The 27,218-nt window shown below is 45.8% G+C and overlaps 1 protein-coding gene across 2 annotated transcripts in view; it reads right to left on the bottom strand.

Moving 5' to 3' along the window:
- Nucleotides 1-25,612, bottom strand: part of Susd1 (sushi domain containing 1) — a 130,259-nt gene extending 104,647 nt beyond the window's left edge. Inside the window, exons 1-3 of one of the 2 annotated variants that reach the window (XM_029476668.2) lie at nucleotides 25,050-25,612; nucleotides 15,021-15,134; nucleotides 10,941-11,096 (exon numbers count right to left, since the gene is read on the bottom strand). In XM_029476668.2, the coding sequence (XP_029332528.1) occupies nucleotides 10,941-11,096; nucleotides 15,021-15,134; nucleotides 25,050-25,167 (388 nt within the window). In that variant the 5' untranslated portion in view covers nucleotides 25,168-25,612. The remainder of the gene's footprint in view (nucleotides 1-10,940; nucleotides 11,097-15,020; nucleotides 15,135-25,049) is intronic. The other variant, XM_021160589.3, reaches the window with a different exon arrangement.
- Between the last annotated feature and the right edge of the window lie 1,606 nt (nucleotides 25,613-27,218).

The raw sequence follows: 27,218 nt of genomic DNA, 5'->3' as shown, positions 1-27,218 counted from the left end.
CAGTATGGCGGTGCAGGAGTCGGAGTAATAAGGAAAAGCTCACTGAGCCTCCCCTCTCTTTCCTCCATTTTATTTTCCAGGGTTGAAATGTAGTTCACTTCTTGGCATTTAAAGAAGAGGGGAAGCCAGGCGTGGTGGCGCACGCCTTTAATCCCAACACTTAGGAGGCAGAGGCAGGCGAATTCCTGAGTTCGAGGCCAGCCTGGTCTACAGAGTAAGTTCCAGGACAGCCAGGTCTACAGAGTGAGTTCCAGGACAGCCAGGGCTACACAGAGAAACTCAGTCTCGAAAAAACAAAAAACAAAAAAATAAAAAATAAAAAAACAAAAGAAAAACGAAACAAATAAAAGAAGAGGGGAGAGTGGAGCTGGAGACGCAGCTCAGACTTTACAAGCACTCTTCTTGAGACCTTGAGCTGCGTTTCCAGCACCCACACGGGGCCACTCCCAACTGCCTAAAGTTCCAGCTCCAGGGAATTCAGCACCCTCTTCTGGACTCCAGAGGTATCGGAACACAGGTGGCATATGTTCACACAGATACATACACATATGCATAAGTAACACATAATTAAATTAAGTCCTAAGACTTGCTTGGATGGACAGAACAGAGCAGAGGAAGTGCAGAGCCTGCTGACCTGGTCTAGAAGAAGCTGGCAGCTTCCTCTTGCATTTAGGCTGTTGTGCTTACAGAGGCCTCAAGAAAGAGCCCTGAGGTTACCTTCCACGTGGAGGGAGGGAGACGCCGCTTGGAGAGCTGAAGCCACTTGTCAGGATGGAGTTCTAATACTTGATCAGCTGCTTTCTGTTGAGGACTGGTTTTCATGCTTTGTCTTAATTTGGCTCCCAAATCACACTAATATGCACGTCCAGATGCTGAGGGTCCCTGCCCCCGATTGTTTTTTGACTGATAAATAAAGAGCCAATGGCCAATGGCTGGGCAGGGTGAAAGAGGCAGGACTTTTAAGATTCCTGGGCAAGAAGAGCAGAGGAGAGAAGAACAGAATTGCCATGAAGGGGAAACAGGAAGATCAGACTTGAAGGCCTGCTGACATGTAAGAATCCAGGAAAGTGGTCCCAGGGGCCACTCCCCCAATTGGGTCTGGGGTAGCAGAAATAAAATATAGATTTAGCAAATATTAACTAAAGAATAGCAGAAGGAGTATGTGTTAGCTGCAGGGAGATTTGGAAGCGCCCAGCCATTGAGCTAGAAAGGCATATTAAAAAATCTCTCTCTCTCTCTCTCTCTCTCTCTCTCTCTCTCTCTCTCTCTCTCTCTCTCTCTCTCTTTCTCTCTCTCTCCCTCTCTCTCCCCCCATTGGTCCCTCCCTCCCTCTCTGTCTGTCTGTCTGTCTGTCTCTCTCTCTGCCTGTCTCTGTCTCTCTCTATCTCTGTCTCTCTCTGTCTCTCTGTCTCTCTGTCTCTCTCTGGCTCTGTTTTCATTCACGAATCTAGAGAGCTCTGGTAGGAGGTTAGAAGTGAGACCCCCAGAGAGTGAGGACTAACAATTCACAGTTACACCCTTTTGCCTGTCACCTAGATCACAGTTCAGCGTATGTACACAGTCTCTCAGTCCATACGCGATATAAAAAGAATTATATGGTCAAATCAGAAGTTGTGGGAAACACCAAATTGTTCAGTGTGCATAGGTGTGTATGTGCACACACAGACAAGTTAACGCATAGATGTTCATGTGTGTGAATGTAGGCATGCACATGCTATGGAACGCATGTGGGCTGGAGAACAACTTCAGATATCCGTGTGTGCCTTCCACCTCCTCTGAGGCAGGGTCTCTCTGTTGTTCTCTGTGGCACACACCAGGCAAGCCTGCTGGTGTGTCCACATCTGTCTCCAGCTCCCATCTCTCCAGAAGAGAGCCAGAATTGCAGCTACCATGTGTTACCACATCTGGCTTTACATAGATTCTTGGGGTCCAGCCTCCAGTCTTCATTTACGTAGGAAACCTTTTCCTTGGCACAGAAGTAGCTCTTTTAAGCCACTGAGCTTGAGGGAGATCTCTGGGTGGCAGCAATAAATAATCCGAATTCCCCGAACACTTGAAGAGCTCAAACAAGTGCAATTAAGAAAATAATACATCAAATTTAAACGGGAGATTTCTAGGAAAACAATGAAATCTTGTAAATTAAAAACAAAATATGAATGCCCAGGATAAAAACTCAAAGGGGCATTAAACAATAGAGAGGCCATGGCTGAAAATCGGGTTTGCAAATCCCAACCTGAGGAGCCCTCCCAAGACACAGTGAAAAAGCTGGCGTGAGACAGAAACCAGGAAGCCAAAAGCAAAATCTTACAGAGACAGACAAAAAAAAGAGCCAGCACGTGTTGAAGAGAAAGGGAAGATAATGAAGGAAAGGCTATGCAAGGGTTCATCTCAAAGTGAGGGAACCATCAGCCACAGCTTGCCCATGCAAATCCAAACACAGCTCTAAGGTCACAGGCATGAAACGAAAGTCATTCTCATAGGGTCAGCACAGCACACTGGCTGGACATCAGGGCTCCAGAGGGGCTGAGCACACCCTTTCTGCTGGGTCTCTCTGAGCTCCGGGTCTCCGGGCCCCACTCGTAGCTCTCTATGCCTTGGATACAGGGCACCTGCTGCAACCCTGTTAAGACAATGATGTAGCTAGAAAAAAGGATAATCTCTGACATAATTAACAGAACTATTTCAAAACCCCAGCATAATAAAAGGCTAGGTACCATGTCCACATTCAAAAGCAGTCTCCAGAAGCAAACTACAGAGACACAAGTGGGTTTCCCGTTGTTTTCTCAGTGGGAAGTGGCGAGACAACGGACTTTGGTGAGGAGATGGAAGATTTTCAAAAATCAGAATTCTATGAATATAATACCACTGCTGTATTGTATAGTTTAAGTAGTAGGCACTTTCAAGGACACTTAGTGAAACAGCTAGTTTTAAAAGAGAAAGAACAAGCCAGGTATGATGGTTCATACTTACAGTCCTAGCACTTGGAAGGCTAAGGCTGGTAGCTTACCACCAGTTCATGACCAGCCAGGGATACTCGGTTCGTTTCAAAACAGCCTTGGCTATAGATTCATACCCAGCCTGGGTGAGGGAGGGGAGGATGGAGGGAAGGAAAGGCAGGCAGGCAGACAGACAGACAGGCAGGCAGGCAGGAAAGCAGGCAGACCTGCATATACAGGACTCAGGAAGTATCATCAGAAACATACACACAAATATGTATTATGTAAGGGGTAGCTGTTAAAAGAAAAGGAAAACAAAACATGAAGGCCATCTGAAATCCATAAATAAGAGAATCAGAAACTTCTGGAGAAAAGAAAGATAAACCTGTGAGCAACCACTCAACCTGACCCAGGACTTCCTGTCGGGAACACAGGGCTTCTTAGGAACTGAGTAGCATTTAGAGTTCTGAGAAAGGAACAAAACAGCACGCTCTGGCTAAGCAGCGAAATGGCAGTTGAGAATACAAACGGTTTCAGGAATTGCGCCACTGACATTTCTCTTCCAAAAAAGAAGAGCTGAGAAAATACTCTAGGCAGTGAATCAGCGCAGAAGAAACAGTGTCAGGAAGGGAAGGGCCGGGGGTCACTCCGAGGCAGAGCATGCGCTCAGCAGGCAGGAGGCCTGGGTTCACTTCCCAGCACTGCCAAAAGTGAGGGAAATTAAAGACACCACAAAGAATGAGGAGGTCTAAAACCAGTCGGTGACCACAGAACTAGGAGCGCTTGTTACGAGGAGATTCATAAAATATAAATAATATAAAATAATATAATGTAATGTAATCCCAATCTAGATCAATTTATTTCTTATTTTAAAAAGTTGTGGGGTTTTTCGTTTTTACATTTTATGTAAGTGTTTGTCTCCCTGTGTGTATGTGCACCGTGAGTGTGTCTGGGGTCTGAAGAAGCCAGAGAGGGCACCAGCTCCCCTGGGACTAGAGTTACAGAGGGTTCTGAGCCTCTGTGTGGGTGCTGGGAATTGAACTCAGGTCCTCTGCAAGAGCAACCAGCTCTCCTAACCGATGAACCATCTCTCCATCCCTGAGGACAAATTTTAAGATGATGTTATCCCTGGAGACATCTGCATGTTGACTCATTCTAGCTTGGCAAGGTTTCTTTGCCAGTTAGGAATCTGCCCTTGGCCTTCTTTTCCTCACTTCTGTCAACTTAATGAGAAAATCTGACCTTTTATCTAAGCCATGGACACAGAGGCAGAGACAGCCATCCCACCTGCTCTGCAGACAGCTTTAAAAAGATCGGGTGAGAAGAAACGCAGAGCTTCTCACCGGACTTCCAAACATGGGTACGTAGCGGGGTATGTAAAGGACATGGGACTTCTGGATGCTGAGTAACTCTGCAGGAGTTACAGAGCCTTTATTAGCTAGCTTTGTGTACAGTCACTCAATAACCTAATAGCCATAATTGTCATAATCATGCTAATAGCAATAATTGCTGCGTGTCATCTTCCACATATCAAGCACTGTCCTAAACACTTCATTATTTATTAAATACTATACTCATCTTATTTTATTTCCACAATAGCCCATTTTGAGGTAACTAAAGCCGACAAAACGGTTAAGCACTTGGTCCAGACAGCAATAGCAATGCCAGAATTTGAAGCCAAGTACCTGCCTGAAAGTCCATATTCATAACCAGTCGGGACTATCAACTGATTATGTATCCTGCAGTCCACAGTCCCCTATCTTAAGAAACTGAAGAGGTAACTAATGGCTTTCATCTTTGATGTCACCTATCACATACAACTGATATTACTGTGGTATTGACTTTCTTAAGATTTATTTTTATTTATATGTATGTGTGTCTCTGTGTATACCACATGAATGCAGGTGCCCTTGAAAGCCAGAAGACGATGTTGGATCCCCCCGGTGCTAGAGTTACTGTAGCTGTGAGCCATTGAATGTGGGTGTTGGGACCTGAATTCAAGTGCTCTCATCTCCTGAGCCATCTTTCTAGTCCCAAGATTTTGATTTTTAATCACCTGCTGCTTATAATGCTTAGAAACTATTCGTTTTCTAGTCTGTGCTGGGATCTTGGGTGACTGACCCATATTAAGCTTATTAGAATGCCTTCCTCCCATGGGAAAGATTCTATGTCACCCAAGTCTTTTCATTTAATGGTATACTATGTTTTTGTTGATAATTTGTACTGCACTTGAACATTGTAGCTGAACATCAGAGCAAATATATGACATTTTAATGATGATAAAATAATGTAAAAATTACCATTTTAATCATTTTTGAGAGTGTAGTTAGTGCTAGGAATGTTCACAGGGTTGTGCCACAGTCCCTGGTAGTCATTTTTAGGATTCCTTTCATCTTGTAAAGTTCTATGTCCATCAGACGTTTTTGTTACGATTTATTTATTTATTTTCTGTATATGAGTACACTGTAGCTGTACAGAGGGTTGTGAGCTTTCATGTAGTTGCTGGGAATTGACTTTAGAACCTCTGCTTGCTCTGGTCGGCCCCACTTGCTCAGTCCCTGCTCGCTCCGGCATAAAGATTTATTTATTATTATAAATAAGTACACTGTAGCTGTCTTCAGACACAACAGAAGAGGGCATCAGATCTCGTTACAGGTGGTTGTGAGCCACCATGTGGTTGCTGGGATTTGAATTCAGAACCATCAAAGAGCAGTCAGTGCTCTTACCCACTGAGCCATCTCCCCAGCCCTGTCCATGTTCCTCTCATCTCCCTTGCAAACACCTTTCTATTCCCTGACTCTATAAATTTGACAACTTCATGTCTCAGTGGAATGTTCCCTCAAAGTCATGTCCTTAAGGGTCATTTGCAACAACAGCATCTGGGAGGGAAGAGGGGGCATGGAAGAGGTGAGAAAGCAAGCTAGAACTGACCCTAGACCATTGCTCATGCTAAGCATGTGCCCTACCATGTCACCCCAATCCGCGCTAAAGCCGAGCAATGCTCTCTGGCATGCACTGCCTTTATATTTCATCTGTGGGCAAACAGATGAATTTCTTCAGTGATGCTCTGTGGCTACCATGAGTGATGCTGCTGTGAACAAGCAAATACAAAAAGTATCGTTTTAAGATACCATTTTCAACTATTTCGGGGGCAAATGTCCAGAAGTTGAACTGCAGAACCATGTAGTCATTTTCTTTTTAATATTTGAGGAACCATCACACTTATTCTTTTCACAGTGAATCTACTCTTTTGCAATCTCATTTGGAAAAGTTCCTGGGGGAAAACCCTCAGGCAGAAGCAAGCCAAATGGGTGGTTCCCCACAGAGGGCACGCAGTCTTCCTGAGATTGCACATTTGAGCCGAAGGCCAGGGCCGGCTCAGGCACCAGAGAGCAAGAACAGAGAAGCTTGGGAACGGAGGCTTTCTTCGAGAGATGCTCCTGCCCTAGGGAAAGGCTAAGAAACCTAACCTGGACTGGGAAGTGAGTAAGAACCAATATCTAGACATGAAGCTGTGAGGCAGACTTGAGGAACACTGGCTTTGGGTGCAGAGCTCCTGAGCGGCAGAACTCCCTTGTTCTCCTTTCTCAGCCAGGGCCTAGGGGCTTCCATTTCTCCTGAAGTAAAAGCACAATGGTCTATTGATGCAGGAACTTCCTGTGACAAGGCTGCTGTTGCCAGTCAGGATTGTATGCAAGACTTGGAGACTTGAAAAGCACAAGGAAGTCACCCTGAAGTTTTCAACAGACCCCAGGAGACCCATGCCTGCTCAGAAGCCCCTGGGTAGGGAAATGACAGTCCCTGGTCTTACTCCACCTGGGTCTCAGCTCTCTCCACTTACTCTCAGATCACCCTCTCCTTGCTGTTGCTGAAAACCTTGCCTCGTGGCAGTTCCCGTTGCTAGGTTTCAAACCCCAGGCCAAATGGCTGAGTTGCCTATACCACATAGCAGAGCAAACCTGGCCTCCAGGTTCTCATCTCATCCTTTAGTCCCTACCTGTTACAGGGACCTCCTGGTGGCATACCCTGCCCTCTACCCTGAACTCTCCAGCCCAGGAGATTGGGTGCTCTTCCCTACATAATCCAACCCGTTTGACTGCCAGATCCATTATAACTTTGGGTCACATGGTTGCTGTACCTGGCTGTTGGTCTCTCCTTTTCCTTCCCCTCACCCTCTCCCAACATGGCATAGCTCAGTATGGTCATGGCCACTCAGGACCATCCCTGTCTCTGCCTCTGGCTATGTTTTCCCTTTTATCTACAAAAAAACCTTCTCTTCTCTTCCACCATACCTAGGAGCAATCATGCCCCTTCCTTCTCTCTCTCTCTCTCTCTCTCTCTCTCTCTCTCTCTCTCTCTCTCTCTCTCTCTCTCTCCCTCTCCCTCCCTCCCTCCCTCTCTCACTCTTTTCTTTCTTTCTTTCTTTCTTTCTTTCTTTCTTTCTTTCTTTCTTTCTTTCTTTCTCATTCATCCATCTGTGGCTTGCGAGAGTCACTGAAGGGACATCTCTGGACATTACACATTTTCTGGTTCTTCAGAATTGACGGAATCAGCCCCGCACTACACTGTAGCTTAGCCCTCCGTCACTGGAGGTCTATCTGCTACCAGCTCTCGAGGCTGACTTAAACTTGGCCAAGTATAACAGATTCCTCGGAAGAAGATGTCTTAGAGTGCAGAGGTCAGGCTTTGAGGACTGAAGTTCCAAGCAAGCACTGGTGCCCCCAGACTTGAACCACATCCCAACTAGCATGCACTCTTGTCTCTCTGGCAACTGATTCCGAAGGGTTGGGCTTCTCAGCACCACCAAGAAAAATCCCCGTTGGTTTTTACAAAGAGCTGCTAGCTACCTCGAACTGAGAAATCAGGCAACGACTGCCTTGCGGTATAGGCTTCCCTGAGGCGTTGTGGCTGCTGGCAATAGCACATGACTCTGTGGACACGATAAAGGCACTGGATTAAACATTTCACAGGGAGGGAAACTGACAAACATGAAATCTCTCAATCTCTCTCTCTTCCTCTCTCTCTCTCTCTCTCTCTCTCTCTCTCTCTCTCTCTCTCTCTCTCAAAGGAAAGTCACTAAATAATTGCAAGAAATAGAATAAATCCAGCAGGGCCTGCGCAGGATTGTGTTCCAGGCAAGGTGGCTCTTGTTTGGCTGACATCTATTTTACCCTTGAAGAAAGTATTTTCTTCTCTCCCTTCCTGCTCTTTGGCTCTCCCCTCCCCCTCCTTACTCTCCACCTTTCTAACCTCTGCCTGTTTGGTGCTTGTACTAGGTAAAAAAATCTACCACCCAGCTACAGCACCACCTCCACTCTTCCTTCCTATCTTTTGGGTGTTTTGGGTTGTTGTTTTGTTTTGTTTTGTTTTATTTTGTTTTGTTTTGCTTGTGTTTTTCTTTTTGAGACAGGGACTCACTGTATAGAGTCCCTCTGCCTGTCTTTGAACTTGCCATACATCTCTGTCTGGCCGTGAACTTGCTGTGTAGCTCTGGCTGGCCTGGACACAGAGATCTACCTGCCACTACCTCTCACGTTCTGAGGCTAAAGGCACGAGCAACCACACCTCACCATTCTTTTACAAGTTGAATGCATGCCTCAGAACAATACAGAGCCACCCTCCGCATCCAGGTGACCTTTCTCTAACATGTGACAATGGAATTGTCTGTCTGTCACCTCTGTTACCTCCCACTGGCACGGCCTTCGCAGAGAAGAAAAACATGAGAAAAGTATCTGAAAGAGCTAGATAATAGGTCATTACCATACATAGTGTTTAGAATTAGCATCTCACCAAGCACAGTGGCACACGCCTTTAATCCCAGCACTGTCTCCACAAGGAGACAGAGGCAGGCAGATCTCTGAATTTGAGGACAGCCTAGTTTACAGAGTGAGATCCAGGACAGTTAGGGCTACACAGAGAAACCCTGTCTCAAAAACAAACAAACAAACAAATCAAAAGTTTTCTTTCTTATTAATGTGCCTAATTTAATATGGCAACATCAGTTTTAAAACCACATAGCCTAAGTAACTTGCTGCAAAGACAATAGACACTGGAAACAATGTGTTCTCTGAGAGAATACACTCATTCCTGCTAGGAACAAGCTGAATGTATGAATGTATCCTTCCAGGAATTTCCTCTTGCCCAGGTCAGCCAGAATGGCAGAGGTCAGAAGCTGCGGTTCCAAGCCATAGAAAAAGTAAACGCACTCTGCTTTCTTCCCTGAAAACCCTGAAATACCACAAAGCTTTCAAGCCGCCACAGAGTCTCTGCCAAGCCTCTCAGAACCAGGAGTTTCTGGCCTCTCCCTTTTGTGACTGTTCAGGGATCTGAGAGAGCCGAGGAGCTCTATTATCAGCACATGCTACCTAGAAACAGAGCCCACCTATAGTCACTGAACGTCAGGAGGGCTTAGCCCACGGCTTCCGTTCAACCAGCATATGCTGGGAATCATACCAACAAAGTTACTGTGGTGACCAAAGTCACATCAGTCACTTAGCTGAGTCCTGTGGTGGCAAGCCCCCTGCACAGCCCAGCTCAGACCTCCAAAGAGGCACAGAAGCCCTGGAACTTAGTGGGTGTTTGTGCTTAGTTACAGAACATGTAGCTGGCACAGTCTCCAGAGAGTGCCAGCCTCTTTGTTCGTTGTAAAAAGAGCCAGCAAGATGGCTCAGCTGACTAAGGGTGCCTGCCTCTCAAGTGCAGGGACCTCAATTCAATCCCCATTGTTGTGTTTTATAGACCGTGAGGGAGGGCCCTAGTGGGCCCTGCCAAGGTGTGTCCCTGAACAGCCAAACCATGCCGCCACAGGCCTAATATAAAAGGGAGTTTATTTGGGAGGAAGGGAAGAGGTCCCAGGGAATGGGGTAGAGGCAGAGAAAGGAGAGGAACAGAGGACAAAAAGGGAAAGGAGAGAAAAAGAGGCTGACTAGGGACACATGGGAAGTGGGGGAGAATAGGTGAAGGGAGAGGGGACAAGGGACAGGGGAGAGGAGGGGAATAGCAAGGAGGGAGGAGGGAGAGGGAGAGGGAGAGAGAAGCCAAACAATCCTTTTATAGTGAGCCAGGCTCATACCTGGCTGTTGCTAGGTAACTGTTGGGTGGAACCTAGAGGAAATGCTAACGCCCAGGACCTGCAGTAAAAGAACAGAACTCCTGAAAGTTGTTCTCTAACACTACACACACTGTGGCACACAGGCCCATTCCCCACCCCACCCCCTCTTTCACACACACACACACACTCACATACCAAATCCACACACAGCATATAATCACACACAAACACACATACTCATGAAAACACATAACATTTTAAATGCATAAATACATAAAACTAGAAAAACAGTGCAAAAAATTACCAGGTGTCCACCCTCCAATACATAAACTATTTAATCACTATTCACATTTTGTCTATTAAAATATCTCAAAGAAATCAAAATATCACAAAATACTTCATAATAGTGCCCCACACAATTCAGCATGCATCTCTCAAAATAACAACATTCTATGGACCGCAGTAACATTATCCCATCTAACAATACATCTTAGTTAGAGTTTCTGGGATACAAACAACACGGGAAGGAAAAGGGTTATTATTATTGTACAACTCTCAGGTCACACTCTGCAACTGAGAGAAGTCAGGGCAGGAACCTGGAGCAGAAGCCATGGAAGACTGCTGCTTACTGGCTTGTTCTTCATGGCTTGCTCAGCCTGCTTTCTTATAATAGCCAGGATCGACTGTTCAGGGCTGGCCCTGCCCACTAATTAAGAAAATGCATGACAAATTTGCCTACATGCTAATCTTATGGAGGCATCCCTCACTCCCCCATTGAGGCTCCCTCTTCTCAAATGACTCTAACTTGTATCAAGTTGACAGGAGGCCGGCCAACTCATACTATTAGTATTAAATTCTCTAATATTGACAAACAGTACTCAGACTGTGTCCAAGCTCAAGGCTCTCCACCATGATCCCACACTCCACCCACCCACTGCAGCCCCCTTCAGTACCTGCACAGAAAGTGCCGTCATTGGGGATGAACGTCTCGTTGTTATTTGTGGCCCGGTAGCCCTCGTGGCAAATGCAGTAGAACCCTCCAGGCGTGTTGTGGCAGGATGTGTGGTTCCCACAGATCACAGTGGCTCCAAACTGGCACTCATCTTTGTCTGCAGATGGATGCATGGGAACAACTCACACAACGGCTTTCCATCCACACAATGTGTTCTTACCCAGAGGTTTCCCTCACTACTCTGTGACAACCGTTTCCTGATCTAACGGCTTCTCCAGCCTCTTTTCCTTCCACTATGTTTTCCAGGCTAGAAGGAGCTGGCTCATAATTACATACCTGCTGTATAAGAAACCACAGGAGGAGCACAACCTTCCAGTCTCGGAATCCATCTTACTTGATGACTGGCAGTAGGTTATTTTTGAATTACTTTCACGTTTAAGAAAAAAAAAATCAGGGTTGGAGCTGTAAGTCTGTGGGAAGCTGGTATGCCTAGTATCCACAAGGCTCTGCGTTCAGTCCCATGAGAGTAATAACACTTTTAAAATAAAATATTGGTGGGTCAGCTGGGTGGCTCATAGAATAAAGGTGCTTGCCTGAGGTTTGGTAACATCAGTTCTATTCCTAGCATTTAAGTGGGGAGGGCGAGAACCACCTCCCAAAATGTTTCCTCTGATCTCCAAGACCTGACACCCTGACTCACATGTGTGCACACACACAGATAGAATGTAGTGAAAATAAAATTTTTAAAATGTAGAGACCGGGACGGTGTCTCCGTGGGTAAGATGATTCTTATATAATTCCAGACATGGTGGCATGCATCTGCAACCCAGTGCTTTTATGGAGAGATGGGAGATGGAGACAGAAGGGTCCCCAAAAGCTCAGTGACCAGCATGCCTGGAGTACACAGTTGCAAGCAACAAAGGACACCATCTTAAGCAAGGTGGAAGGGGAGGACCCATCACAAGAGGTTGTGTTCTGATCACCACATGCACACACCCACAGGAATACACACAAGGATGTGTAAGCTCATGCACAGGCACACGTCACACATGCACACACATTAATTTGGTATACATTTTATAAGCCAGGGGAAATGAGCCTAGAATAATCTCATTTTCCAATTCAGCCATTCTGTTGGTCTTTTCTGTATTAGAGAATTAACGTTTCTATGATGTGCTGGCAAGCTTCATGTCAGTAAGTGAAGGTGCCTTTGGGAGCCCAGAGGCATCTGATCCCCTGCAACTAAAATCACAAGTGGTTTGAGCTATCAGATAAAGCTGCTGGGAACAAAGCTCAGGTCCTCTGCAAGGGCAGCACATGCTCTTAGCCACTCAACCACCTTTCCTGACCCTAACATGAATTTTATATCCAATTATTTAACTGGAAAATTAGAATTGTCAGCCCCCAGGAAACACAACGGAATTAGCAGTGAAGCCTCGGAGCAGGGTTCATACGGAGGCAGGAGATGCTCACATTGTCGGCGACCTGTGCGAACCACATCGGTCACACATTCTAGTGTAGGACAGCTAGAACAGGGAAGGCTGAAGTCACAACGGAAGGTTAAAATGAAGTTAAAGCCCCCATCTCAGACTTCCGGCAGGGGCCAGAAAGCATTTTCTTTACATTTCATTTCTGCTTGTGAACCTTAAAAAACAGCCATAAAATATACCTATTGTGGGTCATGGTCATACACGCATCTAATGCCTGCATGCCTTTAACGCCAGCACTCAGGAGGCAGAGGCAAGCAGCTCTTCATGACGTCAAGGCCAGCCTGGTCTACATAGTGAGTTTCAGGTCAGCCAGGGCTATACAGAGAAACCCTGTCTCAAAACAAAACCCAAAGACCTGACAACAATCATCACAATACCCCTACCAGACACACAACAGGCACATTTGGTGTCCTTTGGAGACATTTAATGTCTCCCTGAAGGTTTCATTTGGGATATGTAGGTTTAGATAAAGTTCTAGAATTAAGTTGTTTGGCATAATGTCATATTAAGGTGCCTTTGGCATATGTGTGACCTCACTAGTAACCTGCTTCATGCACACAGCCGTCCAAGTACCAGAATAGGCAGTGACCAGTGGGAACAATTACACAAGTGTTGTGAAGCCCTCTCCTCTCCTAAGAGGTGCGTGTATTGCTTAGAAGGCAAAGAGCAATCGAGAGCACAGTTAGCCTCCAGGAGAGGAGGAATTCCTTGGAGCAATGCTTCTCAGCCTTCCTAATGCTGCAACCATTTAACACAGCTCCTCACGTTGTGGTGACCCCCAACTCTAAAATTATTTTTGTTGCTACTTCATAACTGTAATTTTCTACTGTTAAGAATCATAATGTAAATAGCTATGTTTTTTCGATGGCCTTAGGTGACCCCTGTGAAAGAGGCAGTCGATTGCCAAAGGGGTCACACCCCACAGGCTGAGAACCATTGCCTTAGAGGAACACGTGTCCAGCTCCTCAATTCCAACTTTAGTTGCAACCAAGGGATCAGGCCCCGTTGGGGACAGAGTAGGAGAGACTCTGACGGCAGGGCAGCTACACTTCTAATAAGAACAGCCCTCTAGAGTGGGGCTGGTCAAAGCAAGTCCAGCATGTGGAGTGGACGATGGTTCACAGGAACAGCTTCTATTTGTGCAATGGAATATGGCTCGCCTAAAGCTCTTTGAATGCAGGATTGAATTGTTATTTTTCTTTAAGTACTGAAAACGAGAAAATATGCACACAGGACAAAGGACTAGGAGGACGGCTCAGCAGGTAAAAGCATTTGCTGCACACAAGCATGAGCACCTAAGTTCAAAGCCCCCACCAGCAGCCATATAAAACCCCAGTCATAGCCAGGCCCTGTGGTGCACGCCTTTAAACCTCGTACTCAGGAGGCAGAGACAGGTGGGTCTCTGAGTTTGAGGACAAACCTGCTCTACATAGTGAGTTCCAGGACAGCTAGGGCTATCTAGAAAAACCCTGTCTCAAGGAAAAAAGAAAAAGGAAAAGAAAAAAAAAAGGAAAGGGAAAAAAAGGAAAGGAAAGGAAAAAGGAAAAGAAAGAGAAAAAGAAAAAGAAAAAGAAAGGGAAAGAGAAAGAGAAAGAGAAAAAGAAAAAGAAAAAGAAAAAGAAAAAGAAAAAGAAAAAGAAAAAGAAAAAGAAAAAGAAAGGGAAAGAGAAAGAGAAAAAGAAAAAGAAAAAGAAAGGAAAGGAAAGAAAAAGAAAGAGAAGGAAGGAAGGAAGGAAGGAAGGAAGGAAGGAAGGAAGGAAGGAAGGAAGGAAAAAAACAAAGAAAAGAAAAAAGAGAGCAGAGCCAGGCATGGCCATGGAGAACCACTGTGGTTTCTTGGCTGACAGCCTGTCTCCGGGTTCGATGAGAGACCCTGTGTCCAGGTGACAGTGATAAAGAACATCCAGCATCTTCCTCTGGCCTCTACACCTGCCCTCCACCCACCCACATGTGTATATAAGACACACGCAACACACATATACTCACACATGAAAGTCAACACAAAGGCATGATAACAAGGGTAGACACAGACACTGTCTATCCACAGCTACAAGGCAAAACTTCTACAACACATAGCAAGGAGGAAACGGAGAAGCCATTACTACATTTATTATAGTTAAATTGCTGTGAATTGTGCTTGGATGTCAGTGTTATCTGATTGTTCCCGCATAGAAATCAGGAGGCAAAATAAATAAATAATCTTAGCTGCATCTAGTCTAAACAACCTTCAAGTTATCTTAAAGTATTCCTTGAAGTCATCCCAAAGAAATTAAGAAATGTAATATTTGCTTTTGTTGTTAAGTTAAACTCAGGACATAAAACAGACTTCCAGTGTGCGTAGGTCAAGGAATTTCCAGAGAGTTCAGGTCAACAACATCTAATATGAGAGGGCCTTCCTTAGAAACACCAGAAAATAAGAATGTATCTAAACAATAAAACCTAAGATTTTGTTGTAATTGGCAAAAAAAAAACCACTAAGAAAAACATGTGAACAAAATAACAATGTTTACCCTACACGGACACTGACTCTAAAACTGGAAAACCTTTGGGTTTTATTCGTATTTTCAGCTTAACCCACCAGTGATACTTACCAACACACCGTGTCCTCCCGTTGCCCCAAAACCCATAGTTGCAAATGCAGATTCTCTTCCCTTCCTTTTGCTGGCATGTGGCATGTTCATGGCACGTGGCACAGACATCTACATCTGAGTCAGAGATCACACGTTTCAGAAACAGAAAGTTAAAGGCGAGAAGTCAACGTGCATGCGTCACAGAGAACCAAAACTTCAATTCCAAAATAAACCAGGTCAGGTTCAAATCTCATCCATACAACTTTCATTAATGACTTGCTGGCCACAAAATATAATGCAAATCCCTCTGTCAGTCAGCACTCTTCAGTGTTTGTCTCCTCACCAGCTCCTCCAGCTTCACATTCCCAAACTCTAACTGCGTGGCACCATCCAGGCAAAGGGACAACCACACTTTCCTAATAGCTGCTATCATCCTCCTCGCCATGGTCACATGGAATGCACTTCTCTACCAGCCTGGTACCCACTCTCATTTTCAAGCATTAGCCAGAATGTTTCATTCTCTCTGAACTCCCTACTCCCAAGGAAAGGTGGATGTGTCATCGTCTAATCTCCCACAAAGCATCTACACTCCCGTAACAATCATGTTAATCTATGTTTAATCCAATTTTGAGACGACAAACAAGCCAGGCAAGGATGAGGACTATGACATTTGTCCAGTATGTTTTTATATCACAGTATAGATGCTCAACATATTTTTATGGACTGGAAAAAGGTCTAAAATGGGGGCTGGAGAGCTGGCTCAGGGGTTCATAGCACTGGCTGCTTTTCCATGGGACCCAGGTTCAATTCCTCCCACTCATATAGTGTTCACAACCATCTGTAACTACAGTCTCGGGGGATCCAGTGCCCCCTTGTGTTCTCCATGAGAACCATATACACTGTGTGCACAGACATTCATGCAGGCAAAACACCCATAAATGTGACTTGCTACAGCCCTAGAAGTAAATGCAGGAGAGAGGAACACATCTGCCTGCTCCTCTCCTTCCCTTTATGGAGAAAGTATGTTTAAGATGTCAGGGAGATAAGCACCGAGTCCTGACAGGATGGCCAGACCCCATTACTTAGATAAACAACAGAAACTTTGAGACTAAACCTCTTGATACCTAAATTTACCAAAATGGCGATATGTAACCTAAGAACAGACAAGAATTTCTACTCAAGGCTATGTAGAATATTGAGTTTCATGCCCGTGTCTCTGTAATTTCAGGAGTAGCCTCGTAAAGAGAATGTTCCAGCATAGAATTTCATCCTAGCCTTGGCCTCATCTGCAGCCAGATAATACAGCCTCACCTTCAGGCTGCTCCAGGCATGAGACCAACAGAAACCGGGAGACTCCTAGATACTCTTAATCGTGTTTCCTGCTTTTGTTTTTCATTTTACTAACAAAAGACAACATACTCGAGGCCAGCCTGGGCTACATGAGATCATATCAAACAAATACCAAAAATAAAATCAAAGATAACAGAAACAAATATATATCACTAATGACTACTGATACCAGATTACCATGGGATACCTATAAATATCTCATGACCACAAAAAATGCAAAAAACATTAAATAAAAATTTTAGAGGTGTATTATCTGACCATCATGTAATAATGGAATAAAACTTAAAGTGAAACCTATATGTAGTTTCCTCAAAATAAAACCTCTTATGCAACACTCTCACACAGCATTCTTAGACAAAGATACCGAATGGCTGTTTGATGATAGGTATAAAACCTGATTGCAGAAATTCTGAGTTTGGTATGTTTTTGTATGTTTTTAAAAGTAATTAAAAAAAAATCAGGCAATCACAGAAGAGACCTGGACTTTCAGTGAAAGAAATTTGGAAGCAAGAAAGAAGATAGACTTTTAAAAATTCAAAAAGATTATTTTTTAAAAGTGTAAGAAAGATTTCTGGGTAAACACTGCGGGTTTCAAATACTTCCAATCCCCTTACACCTCAAAAAATAGAATAAAAGGAAGAATTAGAAAGATATAAATCTTTTTGTATTGGGGGGGTTGCATGTGGATGTGTGTGGATGCACATGTGCGCACACGTGCATGTGTATGTATGTGTGTGTACACTCCTATATGTAAACGTTAGCGGACAGCCTCAGTATTATTCCTCAGGTCTTGTCTGCATGTTTTGTTTTGTTTGTTGACACAGCATCTCTCAGTGCCCTGAATCTCAACAAGTAAGCTGGCTGGCCAGTGAGCCCCAGGCATCCTCTTTCTCCAGCTCCTAGAAGTATAAATCTTAAAATAGACGATGACAACAGACAAAGGCTGTTCGCAATATTTCAAATGGAAAAGAGGCCAATACATGGCAATTGCTTTGCAGAGAGAAAGAAACAAAGGGTCCCTGGGTAGCTGGAGAGACAGGCGTAGAAACGGGTATGTGACGCACAAGAACCCGCTTGCGCAGGCACAATTCTTGTTTTGCCTTTCTGATGTTGCTTGGGATGGAAAACAGGCCTACTGAAAGCTAACCACATGCTACACCACTGAGCCCCACCTCCAGACTTGGTGTGAACATTTCTATAAAGAGTAATGGCCTAAACCTCATGGATGCTCATGTATGTTGCAGTTTGCTTTAAAAAAAAAAGTCAGAAAGACTCCAGATCAGAGAGCTAACAGGCAACCTGCAGACCAGAAGAAAGTTTCCAAATACATTCAACCATTTTAATAGATTAACACTTTAACAAACAGCAATGGAAAACAAGGCCAGCTCCTTTGGCGGTTTCTGATGCCACTATTATAAGACGTGCTTCCTTCAGACCTTGCTATATTGATACTATGTTACCCATACAATGTGAAAGGAAATGTAAAGGGGAAAAAATCAAGGGCCGGAGAACTGGATCTGCGATTAAAGACACTTTCTGCTCTTGGGGAGGACCAGGGTTTGGTTTCGAGCACCCATATCAGGCAGCTCAGTTGGTAGAACACTTGCCTAACATATATGAAGCTCCGTGCTTGATCTTCAGGTACTTCAGGAGGGCCCAGCACTCCGGTGGCGGAGGCATGAGGAACTGGAGTTTAAGGACATTGAGTTCAAAACCTGTCTGTGCTACAGGAAACCATGTATCAAAAGAGAAGGAGGAAGAGGAGCAGGGAGGAAAAGAATAAGAGGAGGAAGAGGAGATGAGAAATATAAATGCTGAGTGTATTCTAAAGCATTATTAAATTAAGAGATAGATCACACAAATATGTCCATGTCCATATATTTTATTTTTTCTAGAACAGCTGTGGTGTAGAGTTCACTAGCCATTTGCTAGCTGGGTTAGCCTTGATAATCTCTATACATCTGTTCCCCATAAGTCTGTAAAATGAAGATGATATTAAACCCATTTCCTGGTTTCTGTGATGATTACAGAGTAAATGAGTTAGTATGTGGAAAGCAATCAGAATACGCCCATTCGACACTGGAACAATCTCTCAACTTCTATTTACAGGAACCAGCCGAATGGTTAGCAGGTGGAACAGTGGATGACTGCTTGATGCAGAAATCCAAACCAAGACCTTTGTGTGGACAGATGCCTGCCTCGCCATGGACTGGTAGATTGTGCAAACCATAATATCTAAATTATGTATAGAAATCTCTATGAATTTATTCCCTGGCTTCCCCATATCCTCCCTCTCTTCTGAGCACAGCCTGACTGGGAAGCTGAAATTCATCTTCAGTACCTTCTCAGCCCTCTTGGGTTTTTTTCCTGCCCTCCTGTCCACATCATCCAAGAAATCTATACCCTGGCCCCAGGAACCCACTCTTGCTCTTTAATACACCAGCTGTCTTAGTTTGCATGTCTGTTGCTATGATAACATATCATGACCAAAATCAACTCGGAAAAGCTTTATTATAGCATCATCCAGGGAAGCCAGGGAAGGAACAGAAAGCAGGAACTGAGCTGGAAGCCATGGAGGAATTCTGATTAGTAGCTTGCTCCTTCTATTTTCTCCCACCATTCAGGACAACTTGTCCAGGCATGGCACCGCCCACAGTGGGTGGGGCCCTTCCCCATCAATCACTACTCAAGAAAAGGTCCCACAGGCCAGTCTTAGGGAAGCACTTTCTCAAAATTCCCAGATATGTCTAGATTTGTGTCAAGTTGACAAAAACCAACAGCCCAGCAGCTCCTTTAACTCACCCGAGAGAGAGAGAGCCTGCGTGGAAGAAGATGGAGAGACTTGCTCCCATCAGAGAGCCTGCCTGGAAGATGGAGAGACCTGTTCCCATCAAGGATGCAAAGGGGTTTGTTGAAGCCCCTTAAACCTAACAGCTGTCCTCACCTAACTCCAGCCATGCCAGGACAACCAGACAAACCTGACAAACTCACTGTACACCTTCCTTGCCATTCCCTTCCCCCACACTTACGGAGATGTGGAAATATATTAAATAACCAAGGGGGGGGAGGGTTACCCAGCAGAGTCCCTTTCTTCTCTTCTTAAAGAGAGAAAAATATCTAAAAGCAAGTCTTGAATACTACACCAAACTGCACTGTTTATAAAAAAAAAAAACCTACATCAAACTCCAGAGATAGAACCCAGAAACCCAAGAAATATCATATTCCCTCCCTCCTCTCACTCATCCATGACAGAAAAACAAGAAAGAGACGAGGGGGGGGGAGGGAGGGAGGGAGGGAGGGAGGGAGGGAGGGAGGGAGGGAGGGAGGGAGGGAGGGAGGAAAGGAGGAAGGAAGGAAGGAAGGAAGGAAGGAAGGAAGGAAGGAAGGAAGGAAGGAAGGAAGGAAGGAAGGAATCCTCTCCTTTAGTCCAGTGCACTACCATGATCGTCATCCTAGCAGTAGCCTCCACTTTCCATGTATTCAAGAGAGAAGGTTTTTTTCCCCCAAGTCAAGTGGTCATTACAGGCAATCTGAAGCCTATACCCATAGCTATCTCTGGCCATTCAGAACCCTATGCCTTTCCTTGTGTAAAATGTTTCCAGGAGTCTTGGCTTCTTTTGGCTATCTCTCATTCATTTTCTTATCTGACCAAGATCAATCCACGGTGGCCCCCACACCTGTCCTCCAGACCAAAACTAAATCCACATTAAGTATACCCAGTGTCCCAATCCCAACTCTAAAGCTAAGCAGCCATTAATTTGGGGCCCACACCAAAGGTCACACCCATCGGTCACCTACTTCAGCCATTCTGTTCTTCTCTCACACTGCCTGCCTCACACCCGACACCTTCCTCAGCAGGCTGTGAATTTTGAATTTTTTTTTTATTCTTGGTGGTGTTAGGGATGGAACCTAGGGCCTCTCAAATGGTAGGCAAGCACACAACCACACTGAGGTACACCCCAGACCTGTGCACTATTTTGTAAATCCAACAGACATCTTGTTTGCTAGAGTGGTAGACACCAGAAAGCTCATCTTAGATTTGACCAGAAGAAAATGGAAGCGCACAGGGTTAAGTTTACTGGTGTGTGTGTGTGTGTGTGTGTGTGTGTGTGTGTGTGTGTGTGTAAGGCAAGGCACAGCGGAAGTCCTTCATTAAATCTCCTCTCACTCCTGGTCCTGAGCATCCTCCCATCACTCTAAAATCACTCTCCCCATCTCTCTTTCCTCATGTCCACCAGGCTGCCTGCTCTCACTCATGAAGACCGTGGGAATCACACCGAGAGGGAAACACAGCAGAGGCTCTTCACACAGTGGGCTTTCCCCGGCTCTACCCATCCTTCTTCCACCACGATTCCCTGGTTCTGTCCTTCTCCTGGCCTTCCTGAACCCAGTCAGGCCTGAGCCAACAAGTCCCACGGAGCTCCCAGCCTCAGAGGAAAGCCACAGAAAGGTTGAGAACAGGACTGACTGGTTTGGTCTTTCCACACCCATTACCAACCTCATGAATCCCGGGCCAGGCGCCCCACCCACCCACCAACACCCTCCTGCCTCTCAGTTTAAACTCCCCACTTCCCTCAAGCCCAAGCTTCAGCTCACTTCTCCCAAACACACCAGCCATTAAGTGCAACTCAGCACAGGCTAGTGAGGGGATCCACAGGGGTGACAGAGAGGACAGCAATGCAGCACACACCTGCAACCTAGCACGTGGCAGGAGAATTAGGAGTAAGAATCCAACTGTGGCTACACTGAAAAATTCTGTCTCAGGAAAAAAGTACACACACGCACACCACATACATACACACACATATACATACATACATACATACACACACATACCACATGCATACACATACACATATCACATATCACATACATACATACTACACATGTACACAAATACACAACACATACAAACACACACGTACCACATGTATACACATACACACACATACACCTCACATGCATACACAGACACATAACACATACATATACACACATAAACAAATAACACACACACAGAAACACAAACACATACACACAACCAGACCAACTAGAGAAAGGCAAGCAAGCCCTTAAACAATCACACAAGACATCTAGTAAACAGCCACCAGCTTCCCAGGCTGGGCATCCCTAAAGCCCTCCCTGACGTGTACCATCAAGGCTCTCCCACCTCCAAAACCAGCTTTGGAGTCACCCCACCCCAAATTCAGGTGATGATGGCTTACTCCTTTGCTTATTCCTATTTGGGTGGTCTCTGTTTATTCCCTTGTCACATTCGTAATAACAAAGTCACAACACGCACAAGCAGGCAATGAAGAAGTAGCATGGCATCAAAGAGAAGTGGACGGTGCCCAGTGGACTCCACTAAGTGAGATCCGCCATCCTGGTTCTGAAATCTGACCAGCACTCGTGAGGTAGATGACAGAGGAGGAGGAGGAAGAGGAGGAGGAGGAAACAACAGTTTCCTGGTCTTCCTTCCTGGGATTAGCTTCTCCCACCTGAGGCCCAGCTTTACAAGGACCCAATTAAATAGCATGCCCATTCTTGTATTTCCACCTCTCCCTGCTGAATAATGCCTGCTGGTCTAACGTGTGAGTAGACAGGACTTACTCCTCCCCAAATCCTTCTCTGACCTGACCAGCCCAACTGAAGAGCACCCTGCTTTTCCTTCTAACTTATCAGCGCAATCCTGTGTTGTCAGTCAAAGTCACTGGCTTTTTCTCAGCATGCTGTGAGCTCCAATTCTGGTTTCCTCAGCACCATACTAGTCCAGGAATGTTAGCCTTCTAGCTGCTACATCCTTCTCTCTTCCTTGCACCTATCGTCTAAACTACTCTGCTCCATGAACCCATCCTTGAACTGAACATGGTACAACATGCCTATAATTCTCAGCACCTAAGGCTGGGGCAGGACGATCATTTCACCCCCACATTTTCTACCTTTGAGAAAGCAGGGGGTTGTTTTGTTTTGTTTTTTGTAGAACTGGATTCTAAGTTTGTAGGAAACTGTCTACCTAAGGAGAGTCATTCAACATGGCAGCCCTAACTTCATTTCCCCCAAAACATCTCACACTTTCCAGGTGGCCAGGAGGTGTGGCTCAGTGGTAAAGTGTATGCTTAGATGCAAGGTCCTGAGTTCAATCCACAGCATCTAAAACATCTAAGAAATAAAGTGTAGACAGAGTGACTTCTGGTTATATTCAGCCATCTTAGACCAATAATTCAATGAACCACACTTGATACTTTGCTAGAATAGTTTTTACACAGATCCTAAAACCATTTTCAATTATCTATAGGTTTTTATTCACAGTTATGGGAGACTGTGCTTGCTACTTTTATGTCTACTTGACACAACAAGTTAGAGTCATTTTGGAAAAGGGAACCTCAAGTGAGAGAAATGTTTCCACTAGATTGGCCTGTGGCAAGCTTGTGGTGCATTTTCCTGATTGAAGATCGGTGTAGGAGGATCCAGCTCACTGGAGGATGCTTACGCCTGGGCTGGTAGTCTTGGGTGTTGCATGAAAGCAGGCTGAGCAAGCCATGGAGATTGAGTCAGTAAGCAGCACTCCTCCATTGCTTCTGCTTCAATTCCTGCCTCCATGGTCCTGCCTTGAGTGTTTGCCTTGACTTCTTTCTCTAAAGGACTGTGATCTGAGAATTGTAAGCTAAAATAAACTCTTTCCTCCCCAAATTGTTTCTGGCTGTGCTGTTTTATCACAATATAAACCCTAAGACAGAGACCCAATGGGTAAGGAAGAAAGCCTACTGAAGTACCAGATGTCGGAGGTGGAGGGGAGCCATTCTAGAAAGCTGAGACATCAAATACCCAAAGTAATGGTAAAATTCACTACGCAACCAATAATCCCTACACTGGGGAGGCAGAGGCAGGGAGATACTGAGTTCAAGGTCAGCCTGGTCTACAGAGAAAGTTCCAGACAGCCAGAGCTACACAGAGAAACCTTGTCTCGGAAAAAAACCCAAACAACAACAAAGTAGCAGGATGAGAGAATTTGGGAGGGCAGGAATCTGCTCCACTAAGCCCACTCATCTCGTTTCTTTTCCACTTCTAGAGCCTGTTTGGTTTTGCAAATGTTTGTTTTTGAAACAACCCACTCTGTAGTCCAGACTAATCCCAAACTCATGGCAATTCTCCATCCTCCGTGTCCCAAATTCTAGGATTAAGCATGAACCACCCGCCACTCTGGAGCTCAGTGCTTGGCTTTATTAAGGAGATGCCAGAGAGAGACTGGGTGTCCTTACATGTATGTACTATTTGCCATCACTCCCTCAGTGTCCTACAATGGCTTCTGGTGGCTTCTCACCAGGAAGGAACAGTTAAACCCAAACACCATGCTCTCTCTGCCAGTCAAGATGAGACTGACTCCCTCTTGCAAAATCCAGTCTGTTTTCTCATCTCTAGCCCCCTCTGTATTCTGTGTCCTGCTTTCCCACGCTATCCCCAGTCTGAAATCCATCCATTACTCTGTTGGGCTTTTCGTTTTGTTTGTTTGTTTGTTCACAGTGTTTCACACTGTAGATTAAACTACTCTGGGACTCACTATGTAGCTCAGGCTGGCCTGGAACTCACGGCAGGCAATCTTCCTGCCTATCTCACACATTGGATTCCTTTTTACACACATTTCTAAAGACCTCTTACTATGGGATGGGGCACACACACACCCTTTTCCTAAATCCAAGGATCACCAGTCCCCACCACTCAGCTTGTCTCATGCATAATGGCTGCCCAGTAAAACACAGTTGTCCCCCTCCTCTGACCAGTACACCTTCTCAGAGCACTTAGCACCATTCTGCTATTATGTGGGCAGACTTCGCCTCACTTTCCTGTTTGAATCCTCCGTGTCAGGTAAATCCCACCACGCTCACTGGTCTCAATTTGTCTAATACACAGACTATTTGCCTGCCTCTCTCCTTGAGACTATGAACCACTAGAACTCCAACATTGCACAGTTACATCTGACCCAGGGAGGATATTAAAGGACTTTTTACGGATGGATGGATGGATGGATGGATGGATGGATGGATGGATACACAAATGCATGGATAAACAGACTAATAAACGAATGGATGAGCCGGGCGTGGTGGCGCACGCCTTTAATCCCAGCACTCGGGAGGCAGAGGCAGGCGGATTTCTGAGTTCGAGGCCAGCCTGGTCTACAAAGTGAGTTCCAGGACAGCCGAGGCTACACAGAGAAACCCTGCCTCGAAAAACCAAAAAAAAGAAAAAAAAAAAAAAAAACGAATGGATGAATGAACTAAAGGATAAACTCTTCCTATAAACTTCCTTATTCTTCTTTACATTCTTAACATTTAGTTCTTCGTGGAAGTGAAAAATAAGGAAAGGGACAGGTGGTGGTGGGAGAGCCGCTACAGGTCAAGAATTTGTCCCGCATAAGCCAGGGATACTGGAAGCTGTAGAACCAACGGCTCGCCCTCTCACATCCTCCACGCGGCGCACCGGTCCCCCAGGCCCCCACCCGAGTCCAGTCCCCACCCCACCCCCACCCACTCCGGGAGACGCGAGTTGGAGCAGGGCCGCCTCCACTACACACCCCACAGTCCCCGGGGCGGGCAGCCTGGCGTGCTTCTCGCCGCTCCGCCTCCATGATCCTTCCACGCCCCGACTCTGCGCCTCTAGATCCGGAGCGCGAAGCGTCCTGCTCGCCAAGTACCCTGCACTCACCTTCCGTGCCAGGCTCTCCGCTGACGCCACGGGCTAGGCTGAGAAGCAGCACGAGCCGCAGCAGCCGCTGCAACCCGCATCCTAGCGAGCGGCGCGTGCCCCGGGGCCCCCGGCCCATGCCGCTGGCTCCCTCCCGGCGCCCGCCACTCCCCGGAGGCCCCTGTGCGAGGAGATAAGGCCAGAGGCGCGGGGAAGGGGCGGCGCAGAGGCTTCCGGCGCCGGGCAGCGTTGCGCGGGTCCCGGCGGGGAGCAGGGTCCCAGGTCCCCGGATCTAGGTGCGCCTGGTGCACCGGCTGCGCGCGAGTTGCGCCACGGGGAGAAAGCGGACTGTGCTAGGGGGGAAACATCGCAGTGCAATGTGACTTGTGGAGACCAGAGAAGTGCAATAGTCACAGGAGAGGGTCTCTTACTGGACGGGTCAGAGAGCTGGGAGGTGGTGGCCGCCCGCGCGGAGGGAAAGAAAGGAAAGTAGTCATGGGCCAGTTCACCCGGGGTGCACATGCTGGAACAGGTGACAAAACAAAAGTTCCAGCTACTTGTTGGACGACGCCCTCCTTGGCACGTTAGGAATCGAACGGGGAGAGACACGTGGTGAGAAAGACATGGATGAAGGGACAACCGTGTATTCTAGAAACCGAGGGACCATTTTAAGGTGGGGACAAAAGGTTAGAGAAATATATGGCAGAGTTAAAGAACTCTGCTCTGAGAGTAGGGTCAGCATCAGGGCGTGAGGGGATCCGGGAAGGGGCAGGTGATCCTCTGAAGTTTGGAGAGAATCAGAAATGGAGTGTTCAGGGACAGAGTCCACCACGTCTTAAGATTAGTGCAATATTAAAGAAAGGACAATATTAGATCAAAGAGAAACTGTGAATGTCGCTTAGATCTATGCTTTGGGTGGACTGTGTGGGAGACTGGGGGTGGGGGGTAGAGGGTTAACATGGGAGTTAGGAATTGGGGTTGAGGGAGGCTGAGGAAGGAAGATCAGTTTGTCTGTGGGGCCGTCCAAGTGCAGGGGGCACTCCCCACTTCGGCAGGTACCCTCATTTGCTTTCTCACCAGTGAACTAGCCCTACCTCTAACGCAGGCAAATACACCCATATAAGGGCTGAACTCGGGCTGCCTTAAGAAGAAACCGTTAAAATAAACTTCCTAGTCTCTTGTAACAAGCTTTCTTGAAGATTATTTCTGTCCAACAAAGAAAGAAACCTGCTTTGGGAAGTAGTAGAGCACCGTGTAAGTGTGAACATGTCTCTGGGTGTTTGGGCAAAACCAGTCTCCAGGAACAGGTCATTGTTTGCACAAATCCACTGTTCAAGACATTTTAAAAGCAACCTTTATCTCCACTTCTCATGCCCTTCTGCAAAATAAATATGTATACTATACTTTAAAAAAAATGATGCCAGAAAAAAATTATCCAAGACTTGGACATGGGAAGGGAAATTACTGGGTGTCTCTTTTAGCGTGCATGGGAATAAGTGCTATCTAATCCACTTTCCGTGGATTATTCAATTCAAAAGTGTACTTTTATGAATGTCCTACTGACTAGGTTTGTTTGTGGCTTTATAAGAGTATACGTTAACTTAAATAACCCTGATGACAGTATTATCAATCAGAGCTGTCTGTCTGTCTATCTGGGGTCCTTTACCTGGATAGAAAGAAATCCTGAAACTACAATGGCAGTGCATGCCTTTAAGCCCAGCAGTCAGGAGGCAGAAGCAGGCGGATGTGAGTTCCAAGCACATTGATCTACGCTACAAGTTCCAGGATAGCCAGAACTACGTAGGGAGATCCTGTCTCAAAAAAAAAAAAAAAAAAAAAAAAAAAAACAAAACAAAAAACTGTGAGACAAGCAGAGAGACTTTTCTGGCTTTGGTGCCCTCTAGGTCATAGGTCTAGAGAGCCTGTGGGCTGGACTAAGGGACGGTGATAACTAGGGGCCTATTGCTTAATGCTTTAGAAGCCAGAGACATGACTAGGCATTCAGGCTGGAGGCTTGTTCCTCTGGACTTTAACCACCAGCAAACCCCAACATTTTGCAACTGTTGCAACCCTCTTCTTCCAACAGCAGTATGAAGGAGTATGAGGGAGCAGCAGCCAGTTTCTACTGGGACTGCAACTCCTGAAAGGGCTCAGGGTTTTTGGATCATCAGCTCCTTATAGGAGCCATTA

This window comes from Mus caroli, unplaced genomic scaffold (genome assembly GCF_978045245.1).
Source record: "Mus caroli unplaced genomic scaffold, Mus_caroli_1 scaffold_6, whole genome shotgun sequence".
Taxonomy (NCBI): Eukaryota; Metazoa; Chordata; class Mammalia; order Rodentia; family Muridae; genus Mus; species Mus caroli.
The sequence above is the reverse complement of the archived record's forward strand: the minus strand, read 5'-3'. Positions and strand labels throughout refer to the sequence as shown.